The sequence below is a fragment of the Rosa chinensis genome, chromosome 7 (genome assembly GCF_002994745.2).
Source record: "Rosa chinensis cultivar Old Blush chromosome 7, RchiOBHm-V2, whole genome shotgun sequence".
Taxonomy (NCBI): domain Eukaryota; kingdom Viridiplantae; phylum Streptophyta; class Magnoliopsida; order Rosales; family Rosaceae; genus Rosa; species Rosa chinensis.
Window position 1 is genome coordinate 69,475,738 of NC_037094.1, and position 13,769 is coordinate 69,489,506.

General features: G+C 38.9%; 1 protein-coding gene across 1 annotated transcript; it reads left to right on the forward strand.

The window, feature by feature from the left end:
- The first annotated feature begins 4,298 nt into the window (after positions 1-4,298).
- LOC112178493 lies at positions 4,299-4,982 on the forward strand. Its single transcript, XM_024316631.1, has one exon. It carries the CDS (start codon positions 4,299-4,301, stop codon positions 4,980-4,982), a length of 684 nt encoding a protein of 227 aa, XP_024172399.1.
- The last annotated feature ends 8,787 nt before the right edge of the window (positions 4,983-13,769 follow it).

Here is a 13,769-nt window from a genome sequence, read left to right on the forward strand (position 1 = left end):
TATATATATAGGTGACTTAAACCTTAAGAAGCTTCCCATTAAAGCTATCCATATCGATTTAGGTTTCCTAGTTAGATTCTTAATGTAACACATCATTATAGTCTTTCTTGCAGACTAAGAATAGGATTACTTACCTTAATGAATAGATACACTCTTCCATTAAGTTACAAGTATTGATTTACAGTTTGTATCCATGTTAAACTATGTTTGACATTTAGCTAATCATTAATTACTTTATGATGATATGTGTTAAGTGCATATTTGATCTAACACCTTCTCCAACAGATGATGAGAGGCTTCCTGTTGGCACGGGTAGCAATCCTGCAAGTCAATTTTGTTTCTCGTATAATATAATGGCACAATTTTTAAATTACGATTTACGTGCACTGACGTCTCCATTTCTAGAGTAAGGAATTTTTCCACTATATTACTCTCTCTAGTATCTGAACTCGTTTAAAAGAATGGCTAAGGAAAACAATGACAGACCACTCGAGACTAGTTTCTCTAGAGTAAAAATGGTTCACCTATATTACTCTCTTCTACATCTTGAATTCATTGTTTTGATGATATTTTAGGAAAACCAATATTTCCAGGAAAGTCTAGTGTAGTTTCTGACGATAATGTATTTATGATAAGGTCATGAACCATTGAATCTGTTAGATCAAAGCTGTGGGTGGAGGGGACTATGAGCGTATTTATGCAGGACTGAGCCACCACAGAACTAAATGTATTACCTTCAAGTTTTCTAGATTATCACTTTGCCATTGAAAGTTACCTTAACGACTGAGGGTTAGAAGATTTTAATCAATGAAGTTGAGTTGAGGGTTGCAGAAAATAGTGTTCTGTTGGGAATATGTTTCCAAAGGCGATTCCGGTGCGCGCACGGGGCGCACTTCGGTGTGAAGCGACCGGAAATCTTCTCGCTAGTCCAAACTAGGGCGTGCTACTGGAAAAGCGTACCGAAAAGCGATGGGGCGGCCATTTTTGCAGAAACTGAGCTCTGATGCGGCAGGAGGCGGAAGGTAGAAGATGAAGTCGACTGGTTTTTTTTTATTTTTTATTTCTTCTGATCAAAATGACGTCGTTTTGATAAGTAACTTTCTGAGAAAAAAAAAATTTGGGCCAATCCAATGGAGGTAGTCAAGTAGGAAACATGCAAAAGATAACGGTCCATTTACATTCAGCCTCAATAGCCTAAATAATTCAATAATTTGATATTTTATTTATTAGATTATATTTTTATGTGTTTTCATATTATTTATAAATGTAATATATTAGAATAATATTTGCGGGAAAGGCGGTCGCCTCAACGCCTTCGCTTTCGCTTTCGCCTTTGAAAACATTGTACTTGGAATACCTCGTTTTATTATTATTTTGTTGATTCAACTTGTAAGTTCAAATGTCAAATAATATAGTATCGTACAAAAATAATGAATTTTATGAGTATTGAAGCACAGATGTTCTTATATACCTATGAATTCTCGTTAAAATCATCTCCTAATATGTCTTTTTCCCACAGGTTTTTTAAATCAGCAACCGTGTAATCAAAGGACTGGAAATGTCATTTTATGGATTAGGTGCTGATTTGTGAGGTATATTACCTTACTTATAATCGTTTTTCTTGCAACATTTCTGACATCCATCTAATATCATAGTGCATATTTACAGCTTGGGTTCTACAGTCTCCTAGGCAAAGTCAACTCCCCTCTGAAAAATCACACACCTGACGTTTTGGCAACTGGGATCATTAATCTTGAAAATGGAACTTATAAAATTGTACCTTGGGATGGCAACAGAGTCCCTGATGTGATCGCTAAGTGCAATTTTATTGCTGAGAAGGTCAAAGGACATGTTTCTCCTTTTGGTGTATGGAGGAAGAAAGAATTTGAATACAGAAAAGCTGGGGTCTCAACAAACGAATCCATCAGTTCAGCTGAGTATACAAGGATATGGCCAAATCTCATAACAAAACGGTGCAAAGGAAAAATTTATGCAGATTTGTAAGTGCTATTAGAGTTTAACTTCTTCCTCTTGGTTTCAATCCTCTTATTTATTTTTTTTCTCTCTCCTGTTTTAGATGTCATATGAAGCATTAGCACAGTTCAGCTGTGTTGGAGATGAAAGATCTCACATTAGAAAAGTGACAAATAAAATATAACTTATAAGTGGGTGGATCTCACCCAATTGTACCGAGGCCTTTTGTGATTAAAACTCAACACCTATCGGGTGGTTAAGTTGGGACAATATGGGTACAATGGTGGGCCACGGGCCACGCTTGTCGCTGTTTAACATGGTATCAGAGCGGGTCTCTCTCCAATTGCGTCTCCAATTATCATGGGCCCGAATTTGGGTTCCTTATATTGCCATCGGAAAATTCCGATTGGATTGTTACCAAGTGTCCGATGTGGGCCTTAGATTGTTATATTGACCAAGTCACCAATATGAGACTTGTGTCCCAATTGCTAATGTGGGAATTGGATTGTTAATTAATTTCACGTACAGACCTAGAGTTAGGTTGCACGTGAGGGGGCGTGTTGGAGATGAAAGATCTCACATTGGAAAAGTGACAAATAAAATATAACTTATAAGTGGGTGGATCTCACCCAATTGTACCGAGGCCTTTTGTGATTAAAACCCAACACCTATCGGGTGGTTAGGTTGGGACAATATAGGTACAATGGTGAGCCACGGGCCACGCTTGTCACTGTTTAACAAGCTGAATATACAAGGATACAGCCATATCTCATAACAAAACAATGCAAAGGGAAAATATATGCAGAGATGTAAGTGCTATTAGAGTTTAAGTTCTTTCTCTTAGTTCAATCCTCATTTTTCTGTCTCTCCTTTTAGATATGTGATATGAAGCATTAGCACAAATTGGTCTTTTTTTTCTTGAACTTTGCAGGGAAGACGAACTGAACTTAGTTTCCTTCCTGGGAGAGCAGCTCCATAACTTGGATCTCTTGCCCCATCCACCTCTTAATATCTCAACTTTCTTAAATATTGAACAGGAATCAGATCGTCCGTTCGCCAACGGTAGCATGGATGCTGTTGCTAATAAATCAAATATTCCTGCTGAATGGATATCCCGATTGCATATTGTCTCATGTACTTCCCGTTGCCTTTCAGCTCAAGCCTTGCTTGGACTTGATTTTCTTGTACCCATCGGACGGCAGCCCTTTCAGGGGTTCCTTAGGGACCGATTCACTCTACGGGCGCTGTGCTGCAAGTCAGTTTTGGGGCGGGGGGCGAATAGAGACCAGAAGAATCATTCATTTGGATCGACGAGCTTTTTCAACCCCAAAACTAAGAATCAATGGAATGTCTGTCTATCCATGAATATATATTCTGTCTGTACATTATTAATTGCCCTATTTGATCTAGTCTCTTTAATTACCGAGACCCGTAAATAAAATTTAGTCAAAAACAAGACTTTCACAGGTCCGATAAGAGCTCATCGAACTGAACTTGTAGAGTGAGACCTGAAAGGGTCTTCATCTGTTGAAGTTAGTTGCTTGAAGTTAGGAGCATTTGGTTTTCTGTTTCAATAAGTCCTAGTCTCTAGGAAAGATAGCTGTTTTGACTTATTCTAGTTTTAGTTGATAGCAGTAGCTAACGTGAGCTATTTTCATGTATTCTGTTGCTCTGTAAAAGGCTATTTAAAGCCTAGTTTAAGATTCAATAAGAGGCAAGCATTACATCCAGTTTGATCAGAGGTTTTGTTGTTGAAACAACTCTTTTACTCTACAAATTGGTATCAGAGCCCCCACTGGGCCTGAAATATTGAAAAAGCCGCAGCTTAGAATAGAGAGAGAGAGAGAGAGAGAGAGAGAGAGAGAGAGAGAGAGAGAGAGAGAGAGAGAGAGAGAGAGAGAGAGAGAGAGAGAGAGAGAGAGAGAGAGAGGGAGAGAGATAAACACAGTAAGATGAGTGAAGAGAAGAGCTCTACAAAGATTCCACACTTTGATGGTCTCCACTACGACCATTGGAGTGAATTAATGGAAAATTTGCTCAGAGCCAAAGGGTTGTGGAGCCTGGTTGAAAATGGATTTGAAGAGACTCGACCGGGAACAGTGTTGGCAAATGCACAGCAGGAGCAGCTAGAGAATGTGAGGACGAAAGATCACAGGGTGAAACACTACCTCTTCAGAGCTATTGATCGAGCAGTTTTCAAATAGGTTTTGGATAGGTGCACATCCAAAATTGTTTGGGATTCGTTGAAAAGCAAGTTTGGAGGGAATGATCGAGTAAAAAGATCTCTTCTAAACTCTTTGTCAAGAGATTTTGAGGTACTAGAGATGAAAGAAGGAGAGACGATCACAGAGTATTTTGCAAGGGTCATGGCAGTGGCAAATAAGATGAGAAGCAATGGAGAAGAAATGCCTGATTCTAAAGTGGTTCAGAAAATTCTCCGAACTTTGAAGGAGAGGTTTACCTATGTGGTCGTGTCAATTGAGGAGTCCAAGAACACTGAATCACTCTCAATTGATGAGCTGCAAAGCTCTCTTGTAGTTCACAAGCAAAAATTCAAGAGAGTGACCAGCTATGAAAGTGATCAAGCTCTCAAGGTAGAAGATCGAGCAGGAGGCAGAGGCCGTGGAAGAGCACCATTACGAGGAAGAGGACGTGGAAGTGGGCACCAAACCTTCACCAGAGCAACGGTGGAGTGCTTCAAGTGTCATAATCTAGGACACTTTCAGTATGAGTGTCCCAAGTGGAATAGGGAAGCCAATTATGCTCAGCTAGACGAAGAGGAAGAGCTGATGTTGATGGCATACGTCGAAAAACATGATGCAAAGAGGAGTGACGCCTGGTTTATTGACTTAGGTTGTTCGAATCATATGTGTGGGAATAGAGGTATGTTCTTAAGTTTAGTAGATGAACTTAAACATTCAGTGAAGTATGGCAACAACACTAGAATGACAGTGGTCGGAAAGGGTAGTGTGAAGCTGGTGTTTAATGGTACGAGCTTTGTTATTTGAGATGTTTACTATGTCCCTGAACTTAGAAACAACTTGTTAAGTGTGGGACAACTACAGGAGAAGGGTCTTGCAATTCTCATTAACAATGGGGCGTGTAATATGTATCATCCAGACAAAGGACTCATTGCACACACAAGGATAAGTGCAAATCGAATGTTTGTGCTCCTAAATGAAAGCTCATCAATCACAAAGCCACAATCAGAAGAGTGCTTACTCATCGACTCCTCAGACCTCACATATCTTTGGCACCAACGATATGGGCATTTAAGTTACAAGGGGTTGAGAACTTTGCAATCTAAGAAGATGGTACGTGGACTGCCACAGTTAGAAACTTCAAAGACAATATGCACCGATTGTTTCACAGGCAAGCAGCACTGAAATGCATCCCCAAAAAGAGTGAATGGCGAGCAAGCAAGGTGTTAGAGCTTGTTCATGCAGACATTTGCGGTCCTATTGATCCCATATCCAACAGTGGGAAGAGGTACATTTTATGTTTCGTTGATGATTATAGTCGTAAAGCATGGGTGTATTTGTTGCTTGAGAAATTAGAAGCTTTGGAATGTTTCAAGAACTTCAAGAAGATGGTGGAAAAAGAAGCAGAAGAATCCATCAAATGTTTAAGGACAGATAGAGGTGGCGAGTTCACTTCATTCAATTTCAAAGCATTCTGTGAAGAACAAGGGATCAAACGACAACTTACTACCTCCTACACACCTCATCAGAACGGCGTTGCCGAGAGGAAGAACAGGACCGTAATGAACATGGTGCGTTGCATGCTAGCTGCCAAAAAGGTGCCTAAACCACGCTGGACTGAAGCTGTAAACTGGACGTTCTACTTGCTGAACCGGTGTCCTGCTCTTGCGGTGAAAAACATCACTCCTCAGGAAGCATGGAGCGGAGTGAAACCATCAGTTGATGACTTTCGAGTATGGCGTTGTGTGGGACATGTGCACATTCCGGAAGCAAAGTGAGGTAAATTAGATGATAAAAGTTTTCCTTGTATTCTTTTGGGTGTTAGTGAAGAGTCGAAAGGATATAGGTTATTTGATCCTAAGACTAAAAGAATTGTAGTTAGCAAGGATGTTGTGTTTGAGGAAGAAAGGAGCTGGGAATGGGAAAAAAAATTTCAAGAGCAAATTGAGGCAAAGTTAGTATGGGGGGATGATGACCTTAGTGATGAAGAGAGTGAGGGAGAAAATATAGGTGAGGAAAATGGTAATGGTGATGGTAATGGGTTAGGTAGTGATATAGAGTTCGATAGCAGTGGTGAAAATAATGAGGGTGGTGAAAATAGTGAAGCTACGAATGGTGAGGGCAGTTCTCACGGTGTTGTAGCTCAAGGGAGAGAAAAAAGGCAGCCGCCATGGATGAGGGATTATGTCAGCGGAGAAGGACTAAGTGAAGGTGAGGAAGCAGCCTATATGATACAAGATGTTGCAGCTGAAGACCGCATTGTGAGACAAGAAAAGTGGAGAAAGGCCATGGATAGTGAAATAAACTCCATTGAAAAGAATCAGACTTGGAAGCTCATGGACCTGCCAGCTGGAGCTAAAACCATTGGTGTTAAGTGGATCTTCAAGACGAAACTGAACGAGCACGGTGAAGTTGACAAGTATAAAGCTCGATTGGTGGCAAAAGGATACTCTCAACAGCAGGGAATTGATTTCACTGAAGTCTTCGGTCCAGTGGCTCGAATGGACACCGTAAGAATGATTGTGGCACTTGCAGCATGCAGAGGGTGGAACATTCTTCAATTAGATGTCAAATCTGCATTTCTCCATGGTGAACTCAACGAGGACGTGTACATTGAGCAACCAAAAGGGTATGTAAAGAAGGGAAGTGAGCACAAAGTGTACAAGTTGCACAAAGCTCTTTACGGCTTAAAACAGGCTCCAAGAGCTTGGTTTAGTCGAATTGAGTTTCATTTCATTGAAGAAGGTTTCAAGAAGTGTCCAAATGAGCAAACATTGTTCACTAAAAGAAGCAGTGAAGGTAAACTGCTGATCGTTAGCATATACGTGGATGACTTGATTTACACCGGCGAGGATGGAGGTATGATGGTTGACTTTAAGAATTCCATGATGAAAGCCTTTGATATGACTGACTTAGGGAAGTTGAGGTTCTTCCTTGGAATTGAAGTGTTGCAGAAACCAAATGGGATTTTCGTGTGTCAAAGGAAATATGCTAATGAAGTGTTGAAGCGGTTCGGAATGTCGGAAAGCACACGTGTAAGTAGTCCAATTGTTCTGGGTTTCAAAATAAGTAGGGATGTTAATGGAATTGCTGTGGATGACACCTACTACAAGGTGGAAGCTTAATGTATCTTACAGCTACACGTCCAGACATCATGTTTAGTGTGAGCTTAATCAGCAGGTACATGTCAAAACCCACTAAATTACATTTGCAAGCTGCTAAGAGAATTTTGCGTTATTTGAAGGGGACTACTAGTCATGGTATTTTCTACAAGAAGGGAGGGGAAGAAGATTTGCTTGCTTTCACAAACTCAGATTATGCTGGTGATGAAGAAGATTCCAAAAGCACATCAGGTTATGTTTTCTTCAGGTGCTGTGTCTTGGATGTCGAAAAAACAGCCGATTGTTACACTTTCAACCACCGAAGCAGAGTTTGTGGCAGCTGCTTCTTGTGCATGTCAGGCTGTATGGATGAGAAGAGTATTGAGAAATTTGAATCATGTTCAAGAAGGAAGCACCACCATCATGTGTGATAATACCTCTACAATTAAACTCTCAAAAAATCCAGTAATGCATGGAAGAAGCAAGCACATCAAGGTGCGTTTTCATTTCTTGAGAGACCTTGCAAAAGATGGAGAAGTTAAGTTAGTTCATTGTGGAACTCAAGAACAAGTAGCAAATGTGATGACCAAGGCACTAAAGCTCGAGGCTTTTTAGAGACACAGAAAGAAGATGGGAATGTGTGATCTCACTGATATAAACTAACTGCATTCTGCAGCTAGTTTAAGGGAGGGATTGAAAGGGTCTTCATCTGTTGAAGTTAGTTGCTTGAAGTTAGGAGCATTTGGTTTTCTGTTTCAATAAGTCCTAGTCTCTAGGAAAGATAGCTGTTTTGACTTATTCTAGTTTTAGTTGATAGCAGTAGCTAACGTGAGCTATTTTCATGTATTATATTGCTCTGTAAAAGGCTATTTGATGCCTAGTTTAAGATTCAATAAGAGGCAAGCATTACATCCAGTTTGATCAGAGGTTTTGTTGTTGAAACAACTCTTTTACTCTACTCCAAAAATTATGTTGAGTTAGAAATTTGAACAAAGTGAAAAATGTCACCCAACGTAATTTCACTGGTATTCATTAACATAATCTGAACAAGAGAAAAATCAAATCATTCAAGACAGAATGTGTCTCTTAATTACAATATCTTATTGCAAGAGAAACACCCTTTGATTCCATTTATAAAGAAACCAGTGTGTGGTTGTTTGTTTTTGCGGCTGCACCCGAATTTTGGAATGGGTTGCCTATGTACCCGGGAAAGGATCAAGCCACTCGTAGTTCAAGCATTTGGGATTGAGATGGGTAGATGACCCATTTATTTTTGGATTTGTGTTTGAGATATTTGTGAGGGTTTAGAGCCCTTGAATTTGCTTTTGGGTGATTTGGGAATGATTTGATTTTTCTGTTGTTTGGGTGAATTTGACTGGTGGAGTCAGGGATTCGATTTGAATTTGTGGTTGCATCTAGTGAGTCGCTAGATTGCCTACATACCCTGTGAAGGGATCAAACCATTGTAGTTCAAACATTTTGGGAATTTAGGATTTTTTTTCTTGGTTTTGTACCAAAATGATATTTTTTAGGTTCCGGAGCATTTTTTACGAAACCATAGCCTGGGTATTTGAAAATGGAACTCATAGAGTCATGGTTTGGCGAATTCTTCCAACGGACCCAAATTTTGAGGTGGGCTTTGCTTGTGAGTCATGTTTCTTGGTCCACTCCAATCAAGAGCTGCCCAAATTTGATATGGGCACCCTTGATGTTGAATAAACACGGTTAAGCTTTTCGGAGTTGAGTAGGCCAATCTATCACGTATTCGATTTGAGTGTCAACAAATTAGAGGATCACTTTTTCTTTTCTCAGGTCAGTGACACATTTATTTGAATTTGTGAAGCCTACGAAGGTCGAGGCGGTGCCATCTTAGTGCAGCAAGGTTTGATCCTCCACGTCTTGGGAGCACCCTTTATTTGTCGACAATTTTGAAAGCAAAACATAGCAGCCAACCAAAACAGAGACCATCTCTTAATTTGTTATTTGTGTTTTCTCAGGCTAGCGATACATTTGTGACTTATGGGGCCGAAGCGGTGCCATCCCCTCTGTAACTTTGTCTTTCTTCTATTTTTTTTATTTGACATTCTTCAAAAGCTCAAGTGAACAAAACGTCTTTTATATGAGCTGGGTCAGGTTGTAACCTCCTTGTGGCTTTACTTGCTCGTAACAAGGGCTGCCCGTGTAACAAAATAGCGAGTTAGCAGAAGACTTTTCCTGTCCTTGTTTACTGATCGATGCTTCATACTTGCAACTCATTGGCTGTAGCTTCTTTGGCTCTGCTTTCATCGCTTCAAAAGAATTGATAAAATCTCTCCTTCTCTATTTGTCAGCGAGTTTTAAACTGCAGAATGTCTACTGCCCGGTGTTCGCCACCTTTTTATGATTTGCTTTATGTACATAGGATCAAAGCTCATGTTTGTCTTCTTGCTCCACCGCTTCAAGCTTCAGAAGAAGATGTGCTGCCACCAAAACTTGTAGTAGGCATAACTCTTTAATTAATGTACACCTCCATTGTTTAATCACAGATTTTGTTTTGATGTACAGGTGTGTCAACAGTGGCGGAGACAGAATTTAAATTTAAGTGGGACACTTATAAAATATTTTTTTTTTTCACATTTTTTAAAGAGGATCAAAGGATTTCACTCCTACCCCCATGGTGACTCGAACCCATGACTTCGTTATTAGGTAGTGGGTGCTCTAACCACTGAGCTAACACCACTTCATAAATTTTTTTTTTAAATTAAAGTGATTTGTTGTAAATTGTCTAAAGCAATAAGCTAATAACTATATTAAATTTTTATAACTACATTAACTTTTTTGAAAATTTATTCAAAAGTAGAACTAAGTATTAATAACTTAATATCTAAAAGAATAATATATATTAAATATAAAATATTCAAACCCAAACAATAAAAACCAACCAGTGAGTTTCAAACCTAGACCAAATTGTTGCTGACTAAAATAGAAACCACTGGGTTAGGCATACCACATGGTAATTAAACAAACCAGCATATATATGTACCTTGACTACATACTTTCGAATTACAAAAAAATAAAAACTCAATGGATCACGGGACCCACTGTGCCCCAACGTGGCTCCGCCACTGTGTGTCAAATACAAACCATGCATTGATATTCAAGGTGCTTATGATCATGGCTTTTTATTTATCACGTTGTCAACTTTCCTTCATTCTTTTTGTGTGGTTATTGCTTCTGAGCCATTCAATTGCTTTGCTAGCATTTTATTAACGAAGGCTTTGTGCAGATACCATTATGTGAAGAATTTTGGCCACATCAACACCATACTGATCTCGTGTATTCCATGGCTTCTTTATAAATATTTGGTTGTTTTGCTTTGTGCAAAGTTGACCACCGCTAATTTTTCGACTTTGAACAATATCATTCATATTATTGTTTCTTTGTCTTTTATTTTTAGAGACGCCCACTGAACTTGCTTCACTTCAAGTTTGACAGAGAGGCAGAGCCTGTGGCATGGCTTTTGGAATCTTAATAAATTTTTTTCCGTTTAGCACCTTCGTCAACCCCAGCGGTTTTGAATTTGCTTTGTTGTTGCTGAGAGAGAGCTCGGTGAAGCAAGCAGCTACGACATGGTTTCTCGATGTGCAGCTACAATGATCTTCGGAGACGCTGTTCCGGCATGACTCATCGGAGACCCTGCTCCGACATGTTCATCGGGACGCTGCCCGGCATGCTTGATATGGTTCATTTCAGTGCCAGTGCTTTTTCTCTCGGTTCATTAGAACTCTATTCAAGAAGAAGAAGGATGTCTCAACAAGTCACTCGATTAAATGTATCTGTCCCTTTTACAAGAAGGTTGTTGTCTGTTACTTTTCAGAATGTGTTTAATTTATAACAAGTGATGGCAAGTTTTTGTCTGTCCGCTTAACTATAATCACCGTCTTTCACCTTGCAGGGGAGATCGAATTTCTAGCACACTCGATAGAGAAAGTTGACAAATGCATCAAACAGATGATTTTGCCAAGTTTCTTTACATTTTCAGGATTGGTATATTCCACATTCCACCTTCAATAAACATGTGAATATGAATTTCTGTCAAATTCAATTTCCCGTAGTCGTAAAAATGGTTTTGACTGTGCTCATGGGTCCACATCACATCTTTTATTTCTTGACGAGTTGACGAGTTACTAATTATGGTGCTTGAAGGCCTTAATTGAAGCTTTTCTAGGGGCGGTCTTAATATATGGCAGTTTGGCTTTGTTGAAGAAGGCTGGGTGTTTCCAACAATTGTGTTCAAGAGTGATGGAAAGAAGTTTAGAGTTGGAGAGTTATGGGTTGGGAATTGTAATGATACTATTGTTGTCAACTCATCAGAGCCAATCATGACTACTTCAAAGATTGAGGAAAGGCATGTAGAAATCATGTCTTAGTCTCAGTCTTCCTCTCTGAGTATAATTTGAGGTTGGATTTGTATGCGCATAACTTGAAAAGGGTGATGCAGCATTGAATGACTTCTTTAAAAAAAAAAATAATAATCCAAACTTTAGATAAATAAAAAAAAGATGTTGGGAGTTGGATTGTTTACTTCTAAACCAACAATGAGTACGCTAAGAAGAGAGTGGCGCTCTCATGAACCTACAAATAGCACAAATAATTTTGAAGGCATTAAATCCAACTTTCACGGTTGTTTCACAAGTCAAATTTGACCTCATCAGACACGTACACAAATGATTAAGACACATTAAATCCAACTATCACCGTTGTTTCACAAGCCAAATTTGACCTCATCACACAAAGAAATGACTAAAAGACATTACATCTTATCTAAGTTCTGCTGTTGTTTCACAATTCAAATTTGACTTCACAAGAACATATTTAACAGACTCTCTATTTTAACTCCTTTAATTATTTTAGAGAATATGTTTAGTATTTTATCTATTTTAGCAGCTGCACCAGACTCTTAAGTGATTCTACATTATAACATTTAGCTATTTCGCTCCTAAATATAGAGAGCGAGATGAGACTCTCTATAATTTAAAACATTCATTTCGAGTTATTTTTTGTAATTTATAAATACTTTTAAACTATTTAACCTTTCTTTAAAAAATAATAAAAATTCAAAAGAAGCTAAAATCTCACTGATGCAACATATTTCTAAAGTGGCTAGCCAAAATGATTTTTTAGCTACTTTGACTAAAATTTGACTCAAAAATGACTGGCATTACTAAAAATGCTCTTACACACAGGTACTGACAAGCCAACCAGTTTTTTTTTTGGTAAGAATAAGTTATTAAACAAAAAAAAAGAGAATATCTATTGCAGACAAGAAGAAGAGGGTTGTGAAAGCCAAGTCCAACAAGAAACTCCTCGCCTCAAGAGAACAATGGAGTGAGAGCTTGGCCAAGAAAAGGTCCAGGCTGTCTGCAGCTACAAATCTCTCTGTTATCGCTTAGAACAATGCTCAAGTCATTAAGTTTTGGTTTAAAAGATGGATATTACGACTTTATTTCATTTGTCTTCTGTTTTTTGACTACTGAAGTTACTTTCCCTTAATGCTGCTGAGTTTATTCGATGTTTGAGTATTATACCCCCTTTGATTATTAATATTGACAGGACCTGCTCCGAACTCCACCCTGAAATCAGAGATGGCCCTCTGGAGCCCACCTTCTGAATAACTCTATCGAAATTTCAGCAGAGTCACCCCTAAAAATGGACTACCCAAAATTTATAGAAACACATTCACACTTCTAATAAACCATCCTTAACCTCCTGGAGCCATCCTACTCCCCAAATCATAACAACTCCACAATAAGCAGTTGAAATCCGAAATACAGTATGTTCCAAATACACAAATGTAATTTGCAGACTTTAAAACAATTGTCCCACATGTTTTTAGAGTAATCTAAAAGAGGCAAATAATTCAAGATACAAGTAGGTTCAATAAGTAACCTACAATATGAAATACAACAGCGGCAGATGCTATGCCCCGAATCCTACTATGTCGAACCGCTACTCTACAAACTGGGCATTTGAAATCGAAGGGCCTAGGGGAAAGTAGATAAAAATGTTAGCGTCAGTGGACAAAAATAAATAATTGTAAAGAAGAGGGATTTTATACTTTCTCAAGTTTATTCCTTTAAAAACCTGATGCATGCAACAATTAAGCAAACTAAACCGAATGATGTTCTGCTCAAGAAACCGACTAGTCCCGCTAGTCACAAACAACCAATAGTAAAAAGACTAAAACTTCGATACTTAAGAACATAAGACTAGGCCTGCTGGTTAACAAGATCGGACTAGTCCACTAGTTAAGTAACAGAAGGATATAGGGAAGAAAATATCACCATACAATGAAGGGAACCTCCCAGGCTCGAGTCGGAGCCTCCCAGGCTCTATGCTCAACTCGCCCACAAACACATAGTAAGCAGGGAGGAGTACTAATATGCTCAACTACACCCATGCATGTGAGGAGAAGAATAAATAAATCGACCCAGATATGGTGAAGAAAAATAAT

Excerpts from the sequence above, each read along its gene's own strand:
- LOC112178493 (XM_024316631.1), top strand. The coding sequence starts at position 4,299 with ATGAAAGAAGGAGAGACGATCACAGAGTATTTTGCAAGGGTCATGGCA.